Here is a 16824-nt window from a genome sequence, read left to right on the forward strand (position 1 = left end):
AGGTCTCTTTACTTACATGGAACTGCACTGCTAAAAAAAAATTATCAGATATCTGGTCCAGCCACCTCATGTTATGGATGAGAAACAAAGGCCCAGAGAGGTGTAAGAGGCCCATGGTTCCACAGTGAGCTACTGGTAGAGTTAGGAGCAGGTGCTCTTCCTATTATACATACTGACTCCCTTTCCTAGAAGCCCTGATGCTGTATAAGGGCCTTTTCACAATTTCTGGCTTCAAGAATTAGCAATCCCTTGGGGCTGATGAAGACAGCAAGAATGCATACTAAAGGCAACCAAATAACCTTGCAATTTTACTCCTAGACTATTGGGAGGAATAAATACCCTTCCAGTATAGCAGGTTGATAGCCGTAAAGAATTTTAACTTAGAATTACTGGAAAAATTAGATAACTGAAAGTCTTATTAGGTCTGAATTCAAGAAAATATAGTTTGTTAATATACAGTTATAGACTTTTAGAAGATTTAAGAAGCAGCAAGTGAGCATCATATAGTATTAGAGTAAAATTAAAGAAATACTGTGGGAAGGCATGGAGACAGATAGTCTGTTTTATTTTGAACATTTATGGCTATTTAACTAAAACTTGCCTATTCTACAGTTCTAGCAATTTGTTTTGATTAACCAGTTTTTACAACTGTTAGTCACTATTCCCTATTAACAAATGTCTCTGAATTCTAATTTTATGATTTAAGGCAGAAAACCCAGTTTAATCAATACTCCTTCTGGAAACATTTTATGAAAGCCAAAAACGTGATTATTAACTTAGTTTCCAGACATGCCATACAAATTAATTTTTCTTTCTGCTGTGATCTTGTGAAAGAACTCACCCGGAGAAACTTTACTTAAAGGGTAACAAATTTAAAAGGTCCAACCAACGTAAAACGAGGTTTTAAGCTTCTATGGATGATGGAAAGCCTCTTAAGGAAAGGCATTTGTACAGAAGAACTCTTTCTATTTTTTTTCTTTTTATTACAGTAGGCTCCATGCCCAGCACAGAGCCCAACACTAGGCTTGAACTCACGACCCTGAGATCAAGACCTGAGCTGAGATCAAGAATCAGATGCTTAAATGACTGAGCCACCCAGGCACTCCTGAAAAACTATTTCTATTTGAGACAGCGAGGAATCTCCATAAATTGTATCTCTAAAACACAACTGCTTTGTGGAGGTACAATATGGTAGTACTGACTACTTTTCAGTGTCTATGTGCCACAATCCCCCTAAGACTTAAGAGACATTTATCAGTCAATTGCAATATATAAACCATGTCTGAATCCTTATATGAACAAACTATAAAAAAAAGAATTAAGATAGAGAAATTTGAACATTGTCCAAATATGCGAGAATATGAAGTACTGGTTTTTCTACATGCTAATGGTATAGTGTATTCATTTAAAAAAAAAAAACAAAACAAAAAAACAAAAGAAACCATCCTTATCTTTTAGAGATACATAGTATTGAAATATTTATAGTCCAATCAAAAAGGTGATGGGGAAATGAAGGCAAGATAGACTATGAATTGATAATTGTTGAAGCAGAGGGATTTCATACTGTTCTAATTTTATATACGTTTAAAATTTTCCATCAAATAAGTCCACATAGAAATAAATAAGATTCGAGGTGAAACTACCACAACCTACTTTAGATCTTGCTGACTATTTTTCTTCTTCCGAGGGGGTTTCTTCTTCTTCGGTTTATTTGCGTTGGTATTATTTTGCTTATTGTTTACCCCAAAATGGCCCGCAGAGATGTCACTCTGCAGTAAGTTGACCAACAATGGGCTTGTTAGTGTGACATCCTTATTGACTGGGAAGCCTGGATTCTGACCACAGGACATCTGATTTCCATTGGGTGCTCCACTGAAAGGTGCATTGAAAGGCATCCCATGGCCTGAGAAGTGGTTTCCCGAGGCACTGTTTCCCTGCATGGCCTGCACGTGGGGGGGAACCATGTTGCTTTGTTGCATGCTAACATCAGGCATCATCTGAGACAAACTGACATCGTTGTTTGCTGTAGTAGCAGGATCACCATGCTGCTGGGCCAAGTGTGGGCTGGGTCCTGGTGGTCGCAAGACCTGCCCCTGAATCCCCATAACCTGAGATGGACTGTTGTTCACGGGCCCTTGCTGTGGCAGCATCTGTCCTGATATCTGTCCCGTAAACTGCACCATGTTTCCTTGCATGTTTGGAGTTGGTCCCCTCATTATCTGTGCTGGTCCCGGCATGACATTGGATTGGTTCTGAGTGTTAAACTGTTGCTTATTCCCCTGCATCTGATTGGTCATTATCTGTTCTATCATTGGGTTCTGTTGGAGTAAAACTTGGCCCTGAGGCCCCATCATCTGGTTATGTGGTGCCATCATTTGTGGGCCCTGTTGGGGAAGAATCTGCTTGGGTGGGGTCATCCTTTGGGGCGAGGGCCCAAGATTTTGGCTTTGAGGGTTCACCATCATCTGGCCCTGAGGCATAAGCTGGGCCCTTGAAAGGATCATAGGGTTCTGAGGGTTCAAGGTTCCTTGTTGCTGGACCATCTGGCCCTGGGAGGGCACAATCTGCTGGTGCATGCTCATCAGCTGAGATGGTGGGCCCTGTTGCGGCTGGCCTTGCATGTTGCCCAGGTTCACCTGAGGAACCCCAGAACTACCAGCCTGCTGGCTGTTCATGTTGCCATGAATTCCCATGAGGCTGGGCTGCATCATATTGGGTGGCCCGTGGGACACCTGCATCTGGTTTTGAGGAGGACCAGCTCCTTGCCCACCTAAAAAGAGAAAAAGAAAGGACAGTTTCAAAAAGAAATAGTCTTATCTTATTGATATTAAGATACTCAAAGTATTAATAATTAACTGATCACCCACATGTCCACTGACCAACAAAAACAAATATGCTGGGCTTCACATATTTTCTGTGGGTTTTCTTATTTTTTTTTTTAATTTAGTGAGTGAGATTCATTTAATTGAGAGAGAGAGGGAGAGAGAGAGATGGCAAGAGGGAAGGGCAGAGAGAGAGGGAGAGAGAATCTCAAGCAGACTCCCTGCTGACCTCAGAACCAAACGTGGGGCTCAATCCCAGCCAGGACCCTGAGATCATTACTTAAGCTGTAATCAAAAGTCGGATGCTCAACGAACTGAGCCACCCAGGTGCCCCTTCTGTGGCTTTTCTAAGTATGGAGCTATGACTTTGGAATGATTGTTTACATTCCCAATGACCATACAAGAGAAGGGGAAATTGTTTCTTTACTTCTATTTGTTACCTTAAAGATAAGATTTTGAAGATCAATAGTTTACTCTATTTCAGATTAAAGAGAAAGGCAGTTTCTCATTATTTAAAAATGACATGTAGCTACTTTAAGGTGAAAAAAATTAATGAAAAGCACTGTAGGCTAGTGAAATAAGCTCTGCATTAGATGAGTCCAGGAAATAACAAATGTGATGCATTCTCTTGGGAAAATCTTGACAATATTGAGAAGATATTTAAAAAATGCTTCTTGGAAAATGAATGACTCTCAAAGATTATGTGTGTCGTATCTGGATGCTGTACATGAAAAGAAAGAATACTTAATACCTCCTGAGGACAGGTCTTCTCTGCCCCAATGTGGTAATATTATTATTTTTTTAAGATTTTACTTATTTGGGGCGCCTGGGTGGCTCAGTGGATTAAGCCGCTGCCTTTGGCTCAGGTCGTGGTCTCAGGGTCCTGGGATCGAGTCCCGCATTGGTCTCTGCTCGGCGGCGAGCCTACTTCCCTCTCTCTCTCTGCCTGCCTCTCTGTCTACTTGTGATCTCTCTCTGTCAAATAAATAAATAAAATCTTTAAAAAAAAAAAAGGTTTTACTTATTTATTTGAAAGAGAGAGACTGACAGAGCAGGAATAGGGAGGAGAAGGAGAAGCAGGCTCCCACTGAGCAGGGAGCCCGATGCAGGGCTTGATCCCAGGACCCTGAGATCATGACCCGAGCCAAAGGCAGAGGCTTAACTCACTGAGCCACCCAGGTGCCCCAGGTAAAAATTATTTAATCCTGATATGGAAGCTGGGACTCAACTGACAGACAACCCAGAAGCTGCAGACAGAGAACAATTAACAAGGGATATTAAAACTTCGCTGACCCTTCCGTGGCAGTCCCTGATGGATTGTATGGGACATGTCCTAGTCGTCTTGGTTATTTCTAATTTAGAAAAGGACACTGTAGCTGACTTGCTGCAGTGTTTACTTATTGCTGAGTCTTTGGGATCTTCCTATAGTTGCCTGCAATATATTCCCCTTCTTACTGAATGACCCTCTGGAGTATTTTATCTTTCTTTTCTTTGTAACTTTTAAGTGTGGACTAGAAAGTGGCAGCCATATGAAATTATGAGACGAGTCCATGCACCAGCCAGGGAGACACGGGACAAACTACACCTTGTTCACATTACCTAGAGTTTTTCTGAATCCCAAAGAAAATTTTCTAAATGAGCCTTGCAAACTCTTTTTAAAATTTTTTTTGTTTTATTTTTATTTTTGAGATAGAGAGAATGGCAGTAGGTACAGAGGGAGGGAGAGAATCCCAAGCAGGCTCCACGTCTAGCATGGAGCCGGACATGGGGCTCAATCCCACAATGCAAGCAAAATCAAGAGTCAGATGTTTAACTGACTGAGCCACCCAAGTGCCCCTAGCCTTATAAACTCTTAACTTGAACCCAGTGACCCCTGTATATACTATACACACTGAAAATACCAGTGTATAGTCATTTGATCAATATTTATTTATTGAGGGGCGCCTGGGTGGCTCAGTGGGTTAAAGCCTCTGCCTTCGGCTCAGGTCATGATCTCAGGGTCCTGGGATCGAGCCCCGCATCGGGCTCTCTGCTCCGCGGGGAGCCTGCTTCCTCCTCTCTCTCTGCGTGCCTCTCTGCCTAGTTGTGGTTTCTCTCCGTCAAATAAGTTAAAAAAAAAAATTTATTTATTGAACACCTAATATGTACAAGATACTTCTGGTGCTAAAGTAATATCAGTAACAAAATAAATCACATCCCTGATTCCTTGGAGTTGGCAAGAGACAATAACACAGACAAGCATTTTTTCAGGAAGAAGTAAAAGCTAATAAGAGAAATAAAGTAGAATAAGAGACAGGAGTAGAACTAGCTTAGGATAAATGGGGAAATTGGAAAAATAGGTGCATGTAGAAGGAACCACTTAAAAAGACAAAATAGCTGGCTTGAGTGGAAGAATTATGAATGATTTTATCTCTGTTTTATAATTTCCTACAAAACTCATGAATTCACATAACTCAGGAATGCAGTTTTGCCATTAGCAGATAGGGAAAGTCAAGTAGTTTACCTACACTTCTCTCACCCTTTAAGAGGTAGTTTGAATTTACAAAAAAAAAATTAAGTTAGAACTTTCTTGCTCCTTAGTGATTTACAGTTAGAGTTGGAACCACATAACTAAGTTAATTCCAAGTGGGGTTGGGGAGTTCTTCACAGAAACTATTTATGCTACCTCAGTCCAAACTGAGAAAGGATAAGATTAGTCATGTGGTACCTAAGTAACCAGGAACACGAAGGCTGGGCATATACAACACTGCTTTACAAATTCTTTTTAGCCATTACAAATTCTTTTTTAGCCATTTTTAGCCATTCTGTTCCATCCTATTTCCTCTCCAAAACTACTTATATATAATACACTGTTGGCATTAGATCTATACTGATTGAAGTCTGGTCTTCAAACACTACATTGTAAACCAGAATTTAAACATTCTGCATAAACAAAGCTAATATGTACTACAGAGAGATTTAAAAAGTGTCAGTTCCCCCAAAATGCCATGTGCCTCTGTGCTTCTATACCTATAGTTTCCTATGCCAGAAATGTCTTTTGCCCTTTTATTAACTTGGGAGCTGGAAACTATAGCCCATGGGCCAAATCAACTGCCAGTTTCTAAATAAACAGTGTTTGGAACACTGCCATGCACATTTGTCATATTGTTAATGGCTACTTTTGTGCTATGACAGCAGAGTTAAGTAGTTGCAACAGTGACCATATAATCTGGAAAGACTAAAATATTTACTATCTGGAGTCCTTTACAGAAAAAAAAAATGCTGATCCCTGCTCAAACTCAAGTTTCATTTTTTTCTTTTTTTTTTTAAGATTTTATTTATTCATTTGAGAGAGTGAGCGAGAGAGCATGAGAGGGGAGGTCAGAGGGAGAAGGAGACTCCCCATGGAGCTGGGAGCCCGATGTGGGACTCGATTCCAGGACTCTGGGATCATGACCTGAGCCGAAGGCAGTCACTCAACCAACTGAGCCACCCAGGCACCCTCATTTTTCTTTTCTTCTTTTTTTAAAAGATTTTATTTATTTATTGGAAAGATACAGAGAGAGGGCTAGAGAGCACAAGTCAGGGAGAAGAACCAATGCGGGGCTCTATCCCAGGACCCTGGGGTCATGACCTGAGCTGAAGGCAGATGCTTAACCGACTGCACCACCCAGGTGCCCTTCAAGTTCCATTTTCTTTCCGTAGGTGCTTTTAGGTTCCCAAGACACTGTACCTACATTTGCATATCAGTTATTGCCCTTCAAGAGTAATTTTGGTTTGAGATTAAGGGAAAGGGCCAGGATTTATAGTTATCCGTATATTCTTATTGCCTATCACGGTATCTAGCACACAATGCTCAATAAATGCTGGCTGAACAAAGCACAGAAAACAAACCTGCATGCTGGACATTTTGATTTGCTTGCAGCTGAGGGGCTCCTGAATTCCCAGGGGTGGTTGCTGTGGTCGAAGGCACCTGACCTTGCATAAAGTTCGGATTGGCCTGTCCTGCTGAGAAGCCAGGTGGGAGGCGTTTAGGCATTCCTTAATAGAAAACAATGAGTAAGGTAGTTACCTAGCAAATTTATACTCTTGCTTAGATGTGGAATGAATAAGGAAGGATGAGCTGCATGAAGTCTCCACTGGCTTAGCTTTCTCTGTCACACTGGTAGGATCTTTAATAATAAGGTTGGGAAAGATGGTTAAAAAAATCAACGCAATCTCTTACATGAGCATTGTCAAAATGAAAAAGAAATACTAAAAAATTTACACTTAGAACATGCCAAGGAAGAGATGGCAATCTGCTCCCTAAATGTGATCTGAGGCCACGTCACAGCAAGGTTTGGGCTCACTTTTCACTACAATACAACAGACCCCAAAACTTTACATACTTTAACACAGGCACCAAACGAATATGCTAAATTCTCTCATATTCAAACAAATTGATCAGAGATGCTATAAAACAAAGAGCTGGGTCCTGATACTAATGACAGGTGATTTTTTTTTTCCATTGAAGGAAATGGATGACAATCTCTTTTGTGGAAATTTCCCCGAATATTGTGCTTATCCCTTGGGAAGAGACAGGAAATTAGAAATAATCCACAGGAGCTTCAAAGTGAGGCTATATTAAAATTATCATCATGCCTTCCCCTTTTAAGGTTTGCTGTAATTTCGACAGCTATGTACCAAAAGCCATGCTCTAATGGAATCTTACGAACATATTACTTCCTCTTATAGGAAAGTTTAATTTCAGGAAACAGATCTGTAAGAAGGACGATCTCAGAACCCACTCATTGTTTATAACACAGGCTTTGATGTGGCCAGATCACCTAGGTGAGCACATCATCTGCTCTAGGAAAGCATCAAGACCTAAAGCTCACTTAAAAATTTTTCTATTAGTCCATTTATTTTTAAGGACCAAATTTCAATGTCCTGAAAAACACTGTGTAAACAAATATGCACTTGTCCTTTCCTTAGCAGTGACAAGTCTCCATTTGCATGCTTCCACTGTAATTAAATCAGTAATCACATTTGTAGGAGGGACTACCCTGCTTCCACTGATCCAGAGCTAGATGCCCAGAACAGCGAAGTTTGGAGCTGAAATATTCTTGCATTTTCTAAAAACTTCTTAGGATTCAAATATTATAGCCTGCAAGTCAGCAAAATTAATTACAAGAGAGTGAAAAGACTGATGAGCAACTTAATTTCACCAGAAACTATGAGAACATGCCTTTGCTATGTTGCACTAAAGATGCAAGGGTTTTTTTCTGGGTAGGCAATGGGTGTCTTTTGGTGGGGACATGTTTATCAGATGACAGTATTACTGACACTCTCTATACCTTACTGAAAGCTCCAAGCACATTCATGTGCACTAGATCAATGATTAATAAGAATAAATAATAAACATGGAGATGGATAAGTTTTACTGTAATCGTTTTACCTCTCACACATTAAGCTCCATTGCTTTTTCTTCATACAAGAGGCACCTTACAAAATAAATAAATAAATCTCCTTTAGGTATAACTGGTGGAATTCCCTCTCTAAGGAGCAGGCATTGGCATTATAAAATTATAAAAGTCAATGATTTCTGAACTTATTCCCCTTTAACACTTTAATCAAATTTAACAAATACCATGCTTACTACTTTACTAAGATTATCAAAATTGGAAACTTGAAGGGACTTTTCCCCAAAAGACCCTGTATTTGTTTTTTCATTTTTGCTCTACTGCATAATCTTACTTTTTTTTTCAACAGCTGAGCAGTTTAACTTAATACAATTGCATGTTTCTTCTGGACATCTTAATTTATTAGTCCAAGATCAAGCAAAAATAATTTGAAAAACAAAATGGAAATCTCTATATTGCATTTTACCTGCATTTTTATCCAGAGGGCTAGCTTAAACGTAACCAGTAAGATGCTGCATAATGTATCAAGTTAACTAAGTTATATTAAGTGTCACCACTATATCCACAAAGCCAAAAAATTACATCCTCCCTCCATTAACTCTAAAGATTGAAGTTCTATTAAGATCTATCTCCAGTAAATTTACCAACACAAATAGCTTCAGTGTTCCTCACCTCCTAGGCCTGGATGTAAACTCTGTGGCCCCTGGTTTGGTGGTTGCTGCTGCATCACCATGAAGTTAGGTGGCACATTTCCCTGTTGAACCATAGGATTCCGACCAGGAGAGCTGACAGGCTGCTGAAATCCCTGGGGAAGTGGGTTATTTTGAGGTGGCCTTGGTCCCATCTGCTGCTGAGTTTGGTTAACCGTTGGGGAGGATGCAGGGGATCCCTGCTGGAAGGAGGAGGGTGAGGAGGCAGGAGACTTGTTGGTGAGGTGGGGCTGCTGCAGGGGGGTTGGGACCCTGGAGGGCCCGCCCTGCAAGCTCTTCATCTGAGGAGCTGTGAACTGGCCTGGGTTGCTCATCTGAGGAAAGTTTGTATGGGCTTGTGAGGCCTGCTGGCTGCCAAAGGGATATGGAGGGGGAGGGTGGGAAGGTGTCTGTACCGTGGCTAAGGATGGTCTTGCCTGGAGTGGCTGTTGCATTGGGCCAGGCAAGGGAGCCTTCTTCCACCCTTGGCTTGCAGTCATTGTGCCCAGAGAACCCTGGGCTGGAGGAGGCTGAAGGGCTCCAGAAGGCAGCTGGTTCCAGCCTGGAGGAACAGGCACCTGAGTTGGGGCAGTAAACTGAGGTCGAATTCCCTGTGGCTGTTGCTGCTGATGTTGCTGTGGGGGTCTTGCCTGTAGCTGCTGCTGCTGCTGCTGCTGCTGCTGTTGCTGCTGCTGTTGCTGCTGCTGCTGCTGCTGCAGCTGGGGAAAATTAGCTGGGTTCATTTGTCTGTTCACAGGGACAGGCTGCATTGGGTGGTGCGGGGGAGCTAAAGATCCTGAGGGGTGATTCTGCGGCTGTATATGGAGCCCAGAGAGGAGTGGATCCATTGCATCTGTTTAAAGACAGTTACAAAGCAATAATTAAATTACTGCAGCCGAGATCCTACAGCAGTAGTAAATCCCCTGGTTCCTTCAATGAGATGCTTGTGAGCACCTTCTATATGCAAAGCAACATAACAAGGTGACAGAAAAATAAGTATTGTCTAGAAAGAGCTTATGGTTCAAAAGTGGGTAAGAGAGCCAAAAATAAAATGCGAGAGCAGTATTTTCCAAAGCATATCTTGGGGAACTACAGTCACTAGCGTTACAAGAAAACATAATAAAATATAGTCAGTTAGGTTTGGGAAACAATTGAGCCTAACCAGCTTAGAGGGGTTTCTTCACTGTAGGACTTTTAGTGTCTCCAAGAGGTTAATTGTTAATCTCTAAGAGGAAGGATAAAGCATAAAGCGTTTACCAAATTTATTACAGAATTCTCTGCCATGAAGTATCCTGCAGGACTATGTAACCGAAGGAATGCATTTTTACGAATGTTGGGTTATAACTGATAAGAGAATGAGAAATTTTTAGAGGAAATGATGTCTTTTAGCTTGAAGACATAGGGGAGCTTTTATGAAGAAGGTGGCATTTAAGCTGGGCAGTTAAGAACTTGATATCCAAGATAGTTGAATTTTGTAATGATCTCTGCAAAGAGTTCCAGCCTCTCCAAACCACAAAAATTGGAGGTCATTACCTGACTGAGAAGCAGGGCGAGGAGTCCTGGGCTGCAGCTCTGAATTGGGGCCTGGTGCCATCATGGAAGATGACACATTTACACTCTGTGGTATCATAACAGTGGCAGGGCTGGTCATCCTTATTAATCCTGAAGGAAAAAGAAAATCCCTAGAATAGAGTACTGGAATTGGTACAACGTTTGTTTTTAAGTAAAATATTTCAAGAATGTAAAAAGATATAGAAAATTTCTGTACTCATCATCTACTTTGTTAAAATCTCCCCCATTCCCTTCAGATACATAAGTAGATACAGCAGAAGCCCCCTACCAATCTCATTCCATTCCCTCTCTCTTACCTTTTAATTGGGATTAATAGTTCCATGCATGTTTATCTTTATATGTAGGTAAACTGCACAGCATTTTTTGTATGCTTTTAATCTCTGTTTAAGTGGCATCATACCCTGTCTTCTTCAGTTTCCTTTTCCCCATTAATATTACGTTCTGAGATCCATCCATCTTGACTGCTATAATAGTGCTCCATTTTATGGAACCCATACATTCATTCTGCTAATGAACAGTTAAAGTTCTCCCTCCCCTGCCCCAATTTTCATTCTTACAATTTTGCAATGTCATGTATTCTTGTGGACATGTCTTTAGACTATATACTCCGAGTTCCTAGGTTTTAAGTACAAGCATCTTCCATTTTACTAGATATTGGCAAACTGCTCTCAAAAATGGTTACACCAAGGATGCCTGGCTGGCTCAGTGGGAGGAGTGTGAGATTCCAGATCTTGGGGTTGTGAGTTTAAGCTCCATGGGGTGGGCGCAGAGATTTTTTAAAAAATAAATAAACTTAAAAAAGAGTGGGGAAAAAAGCGATTATGTGAATTTATGTTCCAAATGGCAGTCTGAGAACTACTACTCTTGTTCCATATCCTTCCAATTTCCATATTATTAGATCTCTTGGGATTTAGCATCCATATTAATAAGTGAAAATACATGATCCTCTCTTCATGTCTCTTTGATTTTTGGCATCAAGATTAAAATAACTTCAAAAAATAGCTGGAGAGCATCTTTCTTCTTTGTCTATGCTCTGGAAGAATTATCTGTATTTATTCTTTAACTGTTTCGTAAACTCACCTAGAAAACTATCTGGGCCTGTGAGTTATACTAATTGATTTACAGGGAGACAAATTTTTAATTATTTCAATTTCTTAAATAGTTACAGATTTTTGAAGTTTCCTTACATCAGTTTTGGTTAAATTATATTTTCAAGAAAACTGTTAATTTGCTGATGCTTTAAAATTTATTAGCATGAAGTTATTTACAACTTTTCCCATTTTTAAAAATATAATTCATATATTATAAAATTCACCCTTTCGAAGTACACACTTTTCTCCTTCTTTACATTACTTATGCCTTCCTTCTCTTTTTTTCACCATGTTCATCAGTTTTAATTGTTTTTTTTTCAAAGAAACATCTTTGGTTTTCCTACTTTGTTCCATTTTGTTTTGTTTTGTCTTTAATACTTTACTTATCTCTGCTCTTAATTATTTCCTTCCTCCTAAATTATTATTACTATGCTATTCTTTTTCCCAATTCTTAGGTCAGACACTTAATTAACTTAATTTTCAATCTATGTTCTCCTCTGACACAGTTTTCTGAGGGCTTAAATTTTCTTCCATGTGCTGTATGGGCTACATCTCACAAATTTTGATACATACTATTTTCAATATTCCATTTTAGACATTTTTTGCTGTCCATCATGGTTGTTTTTTTAAGAACCAGGGATATTCAGAATGTATTTTTTTTTTAAAGATTTTATTTATTTATTTGACAGAGAGAGATCACAAGTAGGCAGAGAGGCAGGCAGAGAGAGAGAGGAGGAAGCAGGCTCCCTGCTGAGCAGAGAGCCCGATGCGGGGCTCCATCCCAGGACCCGAAGATCATGACCTGAGCTGAAGGCAGAGGTTTAACCCACTGAGCCACCCAGGCGCCCCTCAGAATGTATTTTAAATTTTCCAAAAATACAATGTATTTTTTGGTTAGCTGTTTTTTTGTTTGCCAATGACTTAATTGTACTGTGGTCAGAGACCATGATCTGTGTGATACCTATATCTAGTATTTACTGAAACTTGATTTTAGCAAAATACAGTCAATTTGTATAAATATCCCATTTATGGTTGAAAAGACTTAAGAATTTTTGAATTATTAGTGCATGGTTTCTATGTATCTCCTCCATTATATCAAACTATTCTACTTAGGTTATTCAAGCATTATCCTTACTCATTTTCAAAATCAGCTCAATACATCAATTAATAACACAGGTGTGTTAATATCCCCCCTAACATGTGATATCACCATATAATCCTGTCCACTTTTGCCTCACATATTTTGAGACTAGATTATTAAGTATGTAAAGTTTAGCTGTCTTCCTGATTATTTCCTTTTACATCATAAAGTGGCCCTATTTATCCTCAGTAATGCTTTTTATCTTGCTCTGTTTTATCTGCTAAAAATACTGTTATACCCCTTTTCTTGGTTAATATTCACCTGAATTATCTTTTATTCCATTCTTTTAACTACGAGTCAAATCCTCATGTTTTATGTGCTTCCTGTAGGAGCACATAACTAAATCTGAGATTATTCAATCTGATTAATCACTGTCTCTTTATCAGTGTTCACAATATATTTACCTTTACTGTTAATTGCTGATATATTTTGACTTCCCTTCTTTTTTTTGATACCCCTGCTTTTTACTCCTTCTTTTTCTACGGTGTTTTCCTAATTTGCCTGAATTTTATTGGATTTTTTGCCAACATACCCTTCCTTTCTACCCCTCTACTACTAGCTTAGAAGTTATACATTTTATTTCTATTATTTTATTTTTATTTTGAGAGATTTTATTTATTTGAGAGTGCGTGTGAGCACACACCAGCAGGGGGAGGGGCAGAGGGAGAAGCAGACACGCCACTGAGCAGGGAGCCCTATGATATGGATATGGAGCTTGATCCCAGGACCCCAAGATCACGACCCGAGCCAAATGCAGACACTTAACTGACTGAGCCACCCAGGCACCCCTCTATTATTTTAATATCTTTTGTCAACAGACATACTTGACTTAAAAAGTCTAAACATGTGATCATTATTGCTAAATGAGCCAATACTTATTAGATTTACCCAATGTTTACCATTTAGCTCACCACTCCTTCTTAGATCTTATTTCTTCCATCTTAGGTTCAATTTTCTTCTTCCTGAAGTAGATTCTTGAGCAGTTCATTTAGCAAGAGTCTGTTAATGGTACCTTCACTCAGTGTCTTCAAAAATGTCTTTATTTTATAATATTCTTTATAAGATAGGTAGGCTTAAAATTCTAGGCTGTCAATTATTCTCTCATAACTTTGAAAATACTATTCCAGTGTTTCCTGGTTTTCAGTGGTGCTGCTGAGAAATCAACTGTGATCTGATAGCTTTTCATTTGTAAAAAATTGGGTCTTTTATTTTGAGTTGCTTTTAATATTTTCTTTGCTTTTTTCATGCTCTACACTTTTACAACTTTGTGTCAAACATGGATTTATTTTTATTTACATTGCTCAGGATTTCTGAGGATTCACATCTTTCACCAATTTTGGAAAAATTTCAGCCATTCTCTCTATTGGTCCTCCTAATCCTAGATCTATTCTTTAACTATATGCAACTTGGCTAGACTCTTCCCACTCTGGTTCTTTAGTACTAGCAATATCATCATTATTATCTCTCATCAAGCTACCACAATACCAAATGCTCAGACTTCAGTGGAGAACTCTAACTACTGACCCCCTACTATAGGTACCAAGCTGGTACTGTACATCTTCTGTGTGGCATTCCGTAACAGCCCAATAGCACACATCCTAACATATAATAGGAACTCTTCAAATATCAGCTTCAGGGCTCAGGGCTGATCCACCTTCAAGCATGAGCTCAAAAGACTGAAGGCATTATTATCTCACTTGTTTAGGTGAAGAACTGCTGCTTGGAGAGGTACAGCGACTAGCTTGAAGTAACCAGGAAATGGCACTGCTAGTATAAAATTATACTTTCAATTTTATAACAGCCAAGTCTTCAGCTACAGTTTAGAACAATGGCTTTATAAAACTATGCTCTCCATTCTTCCGTATTTCTTCAAGAGCTACTATGGTATGTGGGGAGGTGAATGACTGGGTATAGGTTTCAGGTGGTTACTATGCTTCAACCAGAATGGCTGTGCTTTTCTGGTTTAGTTAAATATAAGGTCCTACAGCAGAAAAAGTTTGAAAGCCACTACTATAGTGAAAAGAGTATTGGACTGGGCATTAGGTCTGTAATACTAGGCCACTGCTACTTGACCCGGGCAAACTGCTTCCTTTCTGTGAGCTCCAGAGTTTCCTCAGCTTTTTTTTTTTTTTTTTAAGATTTATTTATTCAAGAGAAAAAGTGAGAGAGCATGTGCATGCATGGGGGAGGGGCAGACTCCCTGCTGAGCAGGGGGCTCAACACAGGGTTCCATCCCAGGACTCCGGGATCATGATGTGAGCCGAAGGTCACGCTTAACTGACTGAGCCACCCAGGCACCCCCGAAGTTCCCTCAGCTTTAAATGAGAGCCAACTCTAGAGGTGGAAAGGGAGGGAATAGCAAGTCCTGAGGCAGATTTAAAGTTTGGGACTGAGAATCCAAGGTGGGGGAGGAGAAGGTGACCTTAGTTTTGTTTGGTCCCAGGAATTCAGCTAGATAGCTGTCAAATCATTCTGTACACTTGTGAACTCAACTGGAGATTTAAGAAAAGAATAGCTACAACTGTACAAATAGAAAAGCGACCACTTTCTGCAAGAATGACAAGACGGAAAAACTCACCTCAAAAAAGAGAACAAGAGGCAGTACTAGGAGCTGGTTCTCTGAAAGAATTAATAAGATTGATAAACTCCTTGCCAGATTTATCAAAAAGAAAAGAGAAAGGACCCAAATAAATAAAATGAGTGAAAGAGGACAAATCATAACCAACACTGAAGAAATACAAACAATTATAAAAACATAAGCAACTCTTTGCCAACAAATTAGGCAATCTGCAAGAAATGGATGCATTCCTAGAGATGTATAAACTACCAAAACTCCCCAATGTCTATAGCAGCAATGTTCACGATAGCAAAACTATGGAAAGAGCCCATTGACAGATAAATGGATAAAGAAGATGTGGTGTTATATATACAATGGAACACTATTCAGCCATCAGAAAAATGAAATCTTGCCATTTGCTACAACATGGATGGAACTAGAGGGTATTATGCTAACCAAAATAAGTCAGTCAGAGAAGGACAAATATTATACGATCTCGCTCATATGTGGAATTTAAGAAACAAAACAGAGGATCATAGGGTAAGAAAGGGACAAATAAAGACGAAATTAGAGAGGTAGACAAACCATAAGAGACTCTTATCATAGGAAACAAATTGAGGGTTGCTGGAGGGGAGGAGGTAATTGGGTGATAGACAGTAAAGAGGGCACATGAAATAATGAGCACTGGGTATTATATAAGACTGATGAATCACTGATATCTACCTCCAAAACTAGTAATACATTATATTTTAATTAACTGAACTTGAAAAATTAGTAAATTTTTTTTAAAAAAATAAAGCAAGGGACTCACCAAAAGAATAAAAAATAAAATAAATGAGAGCCAACTCAATTCCTTTTCTTTTTTGGGAGTGGAGGGCCGAGGGAGAGAGAATCCCAAGCAGGCTCCATGCCCAGTGCAGAGCCCGATGCATGGTGTTTGATCTCACAACCTTGAGATCATGACCTGAGCTAAAATCAAGAGTCAGATGCTTAACTGACTGAACCACTCAGGTGCCCCAAGAACCAACTCAATTCTAATATTTTGTGATTCACAGACTATTGAGTTCAATCTCTAAAGAAGAAATTTCAGTTTTACTGGAAAAGTTAGCAAATAATTTATAGCTCTCTCAAATTCTAAGTACCTAAAACACATATTCTTCCATATATTTCTTCAGATTCCACGTAAGCACACAAGAACTCAGCTCACAGATTCTCAGCCTCAGAGAAAGTGGGAGATGAAAAGCTACATTCTCCACTATGCTAAAACATTCTGAGGGTAGAAAATATTTTATTCACTTCTATCTCCAACACTAAGCAGAGGTCATGTCCTATAAAAGGAACACAATAAAAGTTTGCTGCACAGCTCAGTGCTCATCTATCTACCTTTAAACATGAGCCCATGCTCTGACTCTACCCTCCTAAGAGTGATTTAAATCTTGCTTTCCTAAACCAGAAAACAGAGATTTACCAGAAACCCCCATCTATTTTGCAGGACCCAAATGATCATACATTAGCAAATAAAGGGAAAAAAGCAAACCAGTAAAATGTCATATAATTGAGTGGGAAATCTC

General features: G+C 39.4%; 1 protein-coding gene across 9 annotated transcripts in view; it reads right to left on the bottom strand.

Moving 5' to 3' along the window:
* Positions 1-16824, bottom strand: part of NCOA6 (nuclear receptor coactivator 6) — a 104364-nt gene that overhangs the window by 24399 nt on the left and 63141 nt on the right. For 7 of the 9 annotated variants that reach the window (XM_045980349.1, XM_045980353.1, XM_045980346.1 and 4 more), the window contains 4 exons: positions 10426-10554; positions 8876-9745; positions 6696-6842; positions 1654-2770 (listed from right to left, as the gene is read on the bottom strand). In XM_045980349.1, coding sequence (XP_045836305.1) covers positions 1654-2770; positions 6696-6842; positions 8876-9745; positions 10426-10554 — 2263 coding nt within the window. The remainder of the gene's footprint in view (positions 1-1653; positions 2771-6695; positions 6843-8875; positions 9746-10425; positions 10555-16824) is intronic. The other 2 variants (XM_045980355.1, XM_045980354.1) reach the window with 2 other exon arrangements.

Source organism: Meles meles, chromosome 16 (assembly GCF_922984935.1).
Source record: "Meles meles chromosome 16, mMelMel3.1 paternal haplotype, whole genome shotgun sequence".
NCBI lineage: Eukaryota > Metazoa > Chordata > Mammalia > Carnivora > Mustelidae > Meles > Meles meles.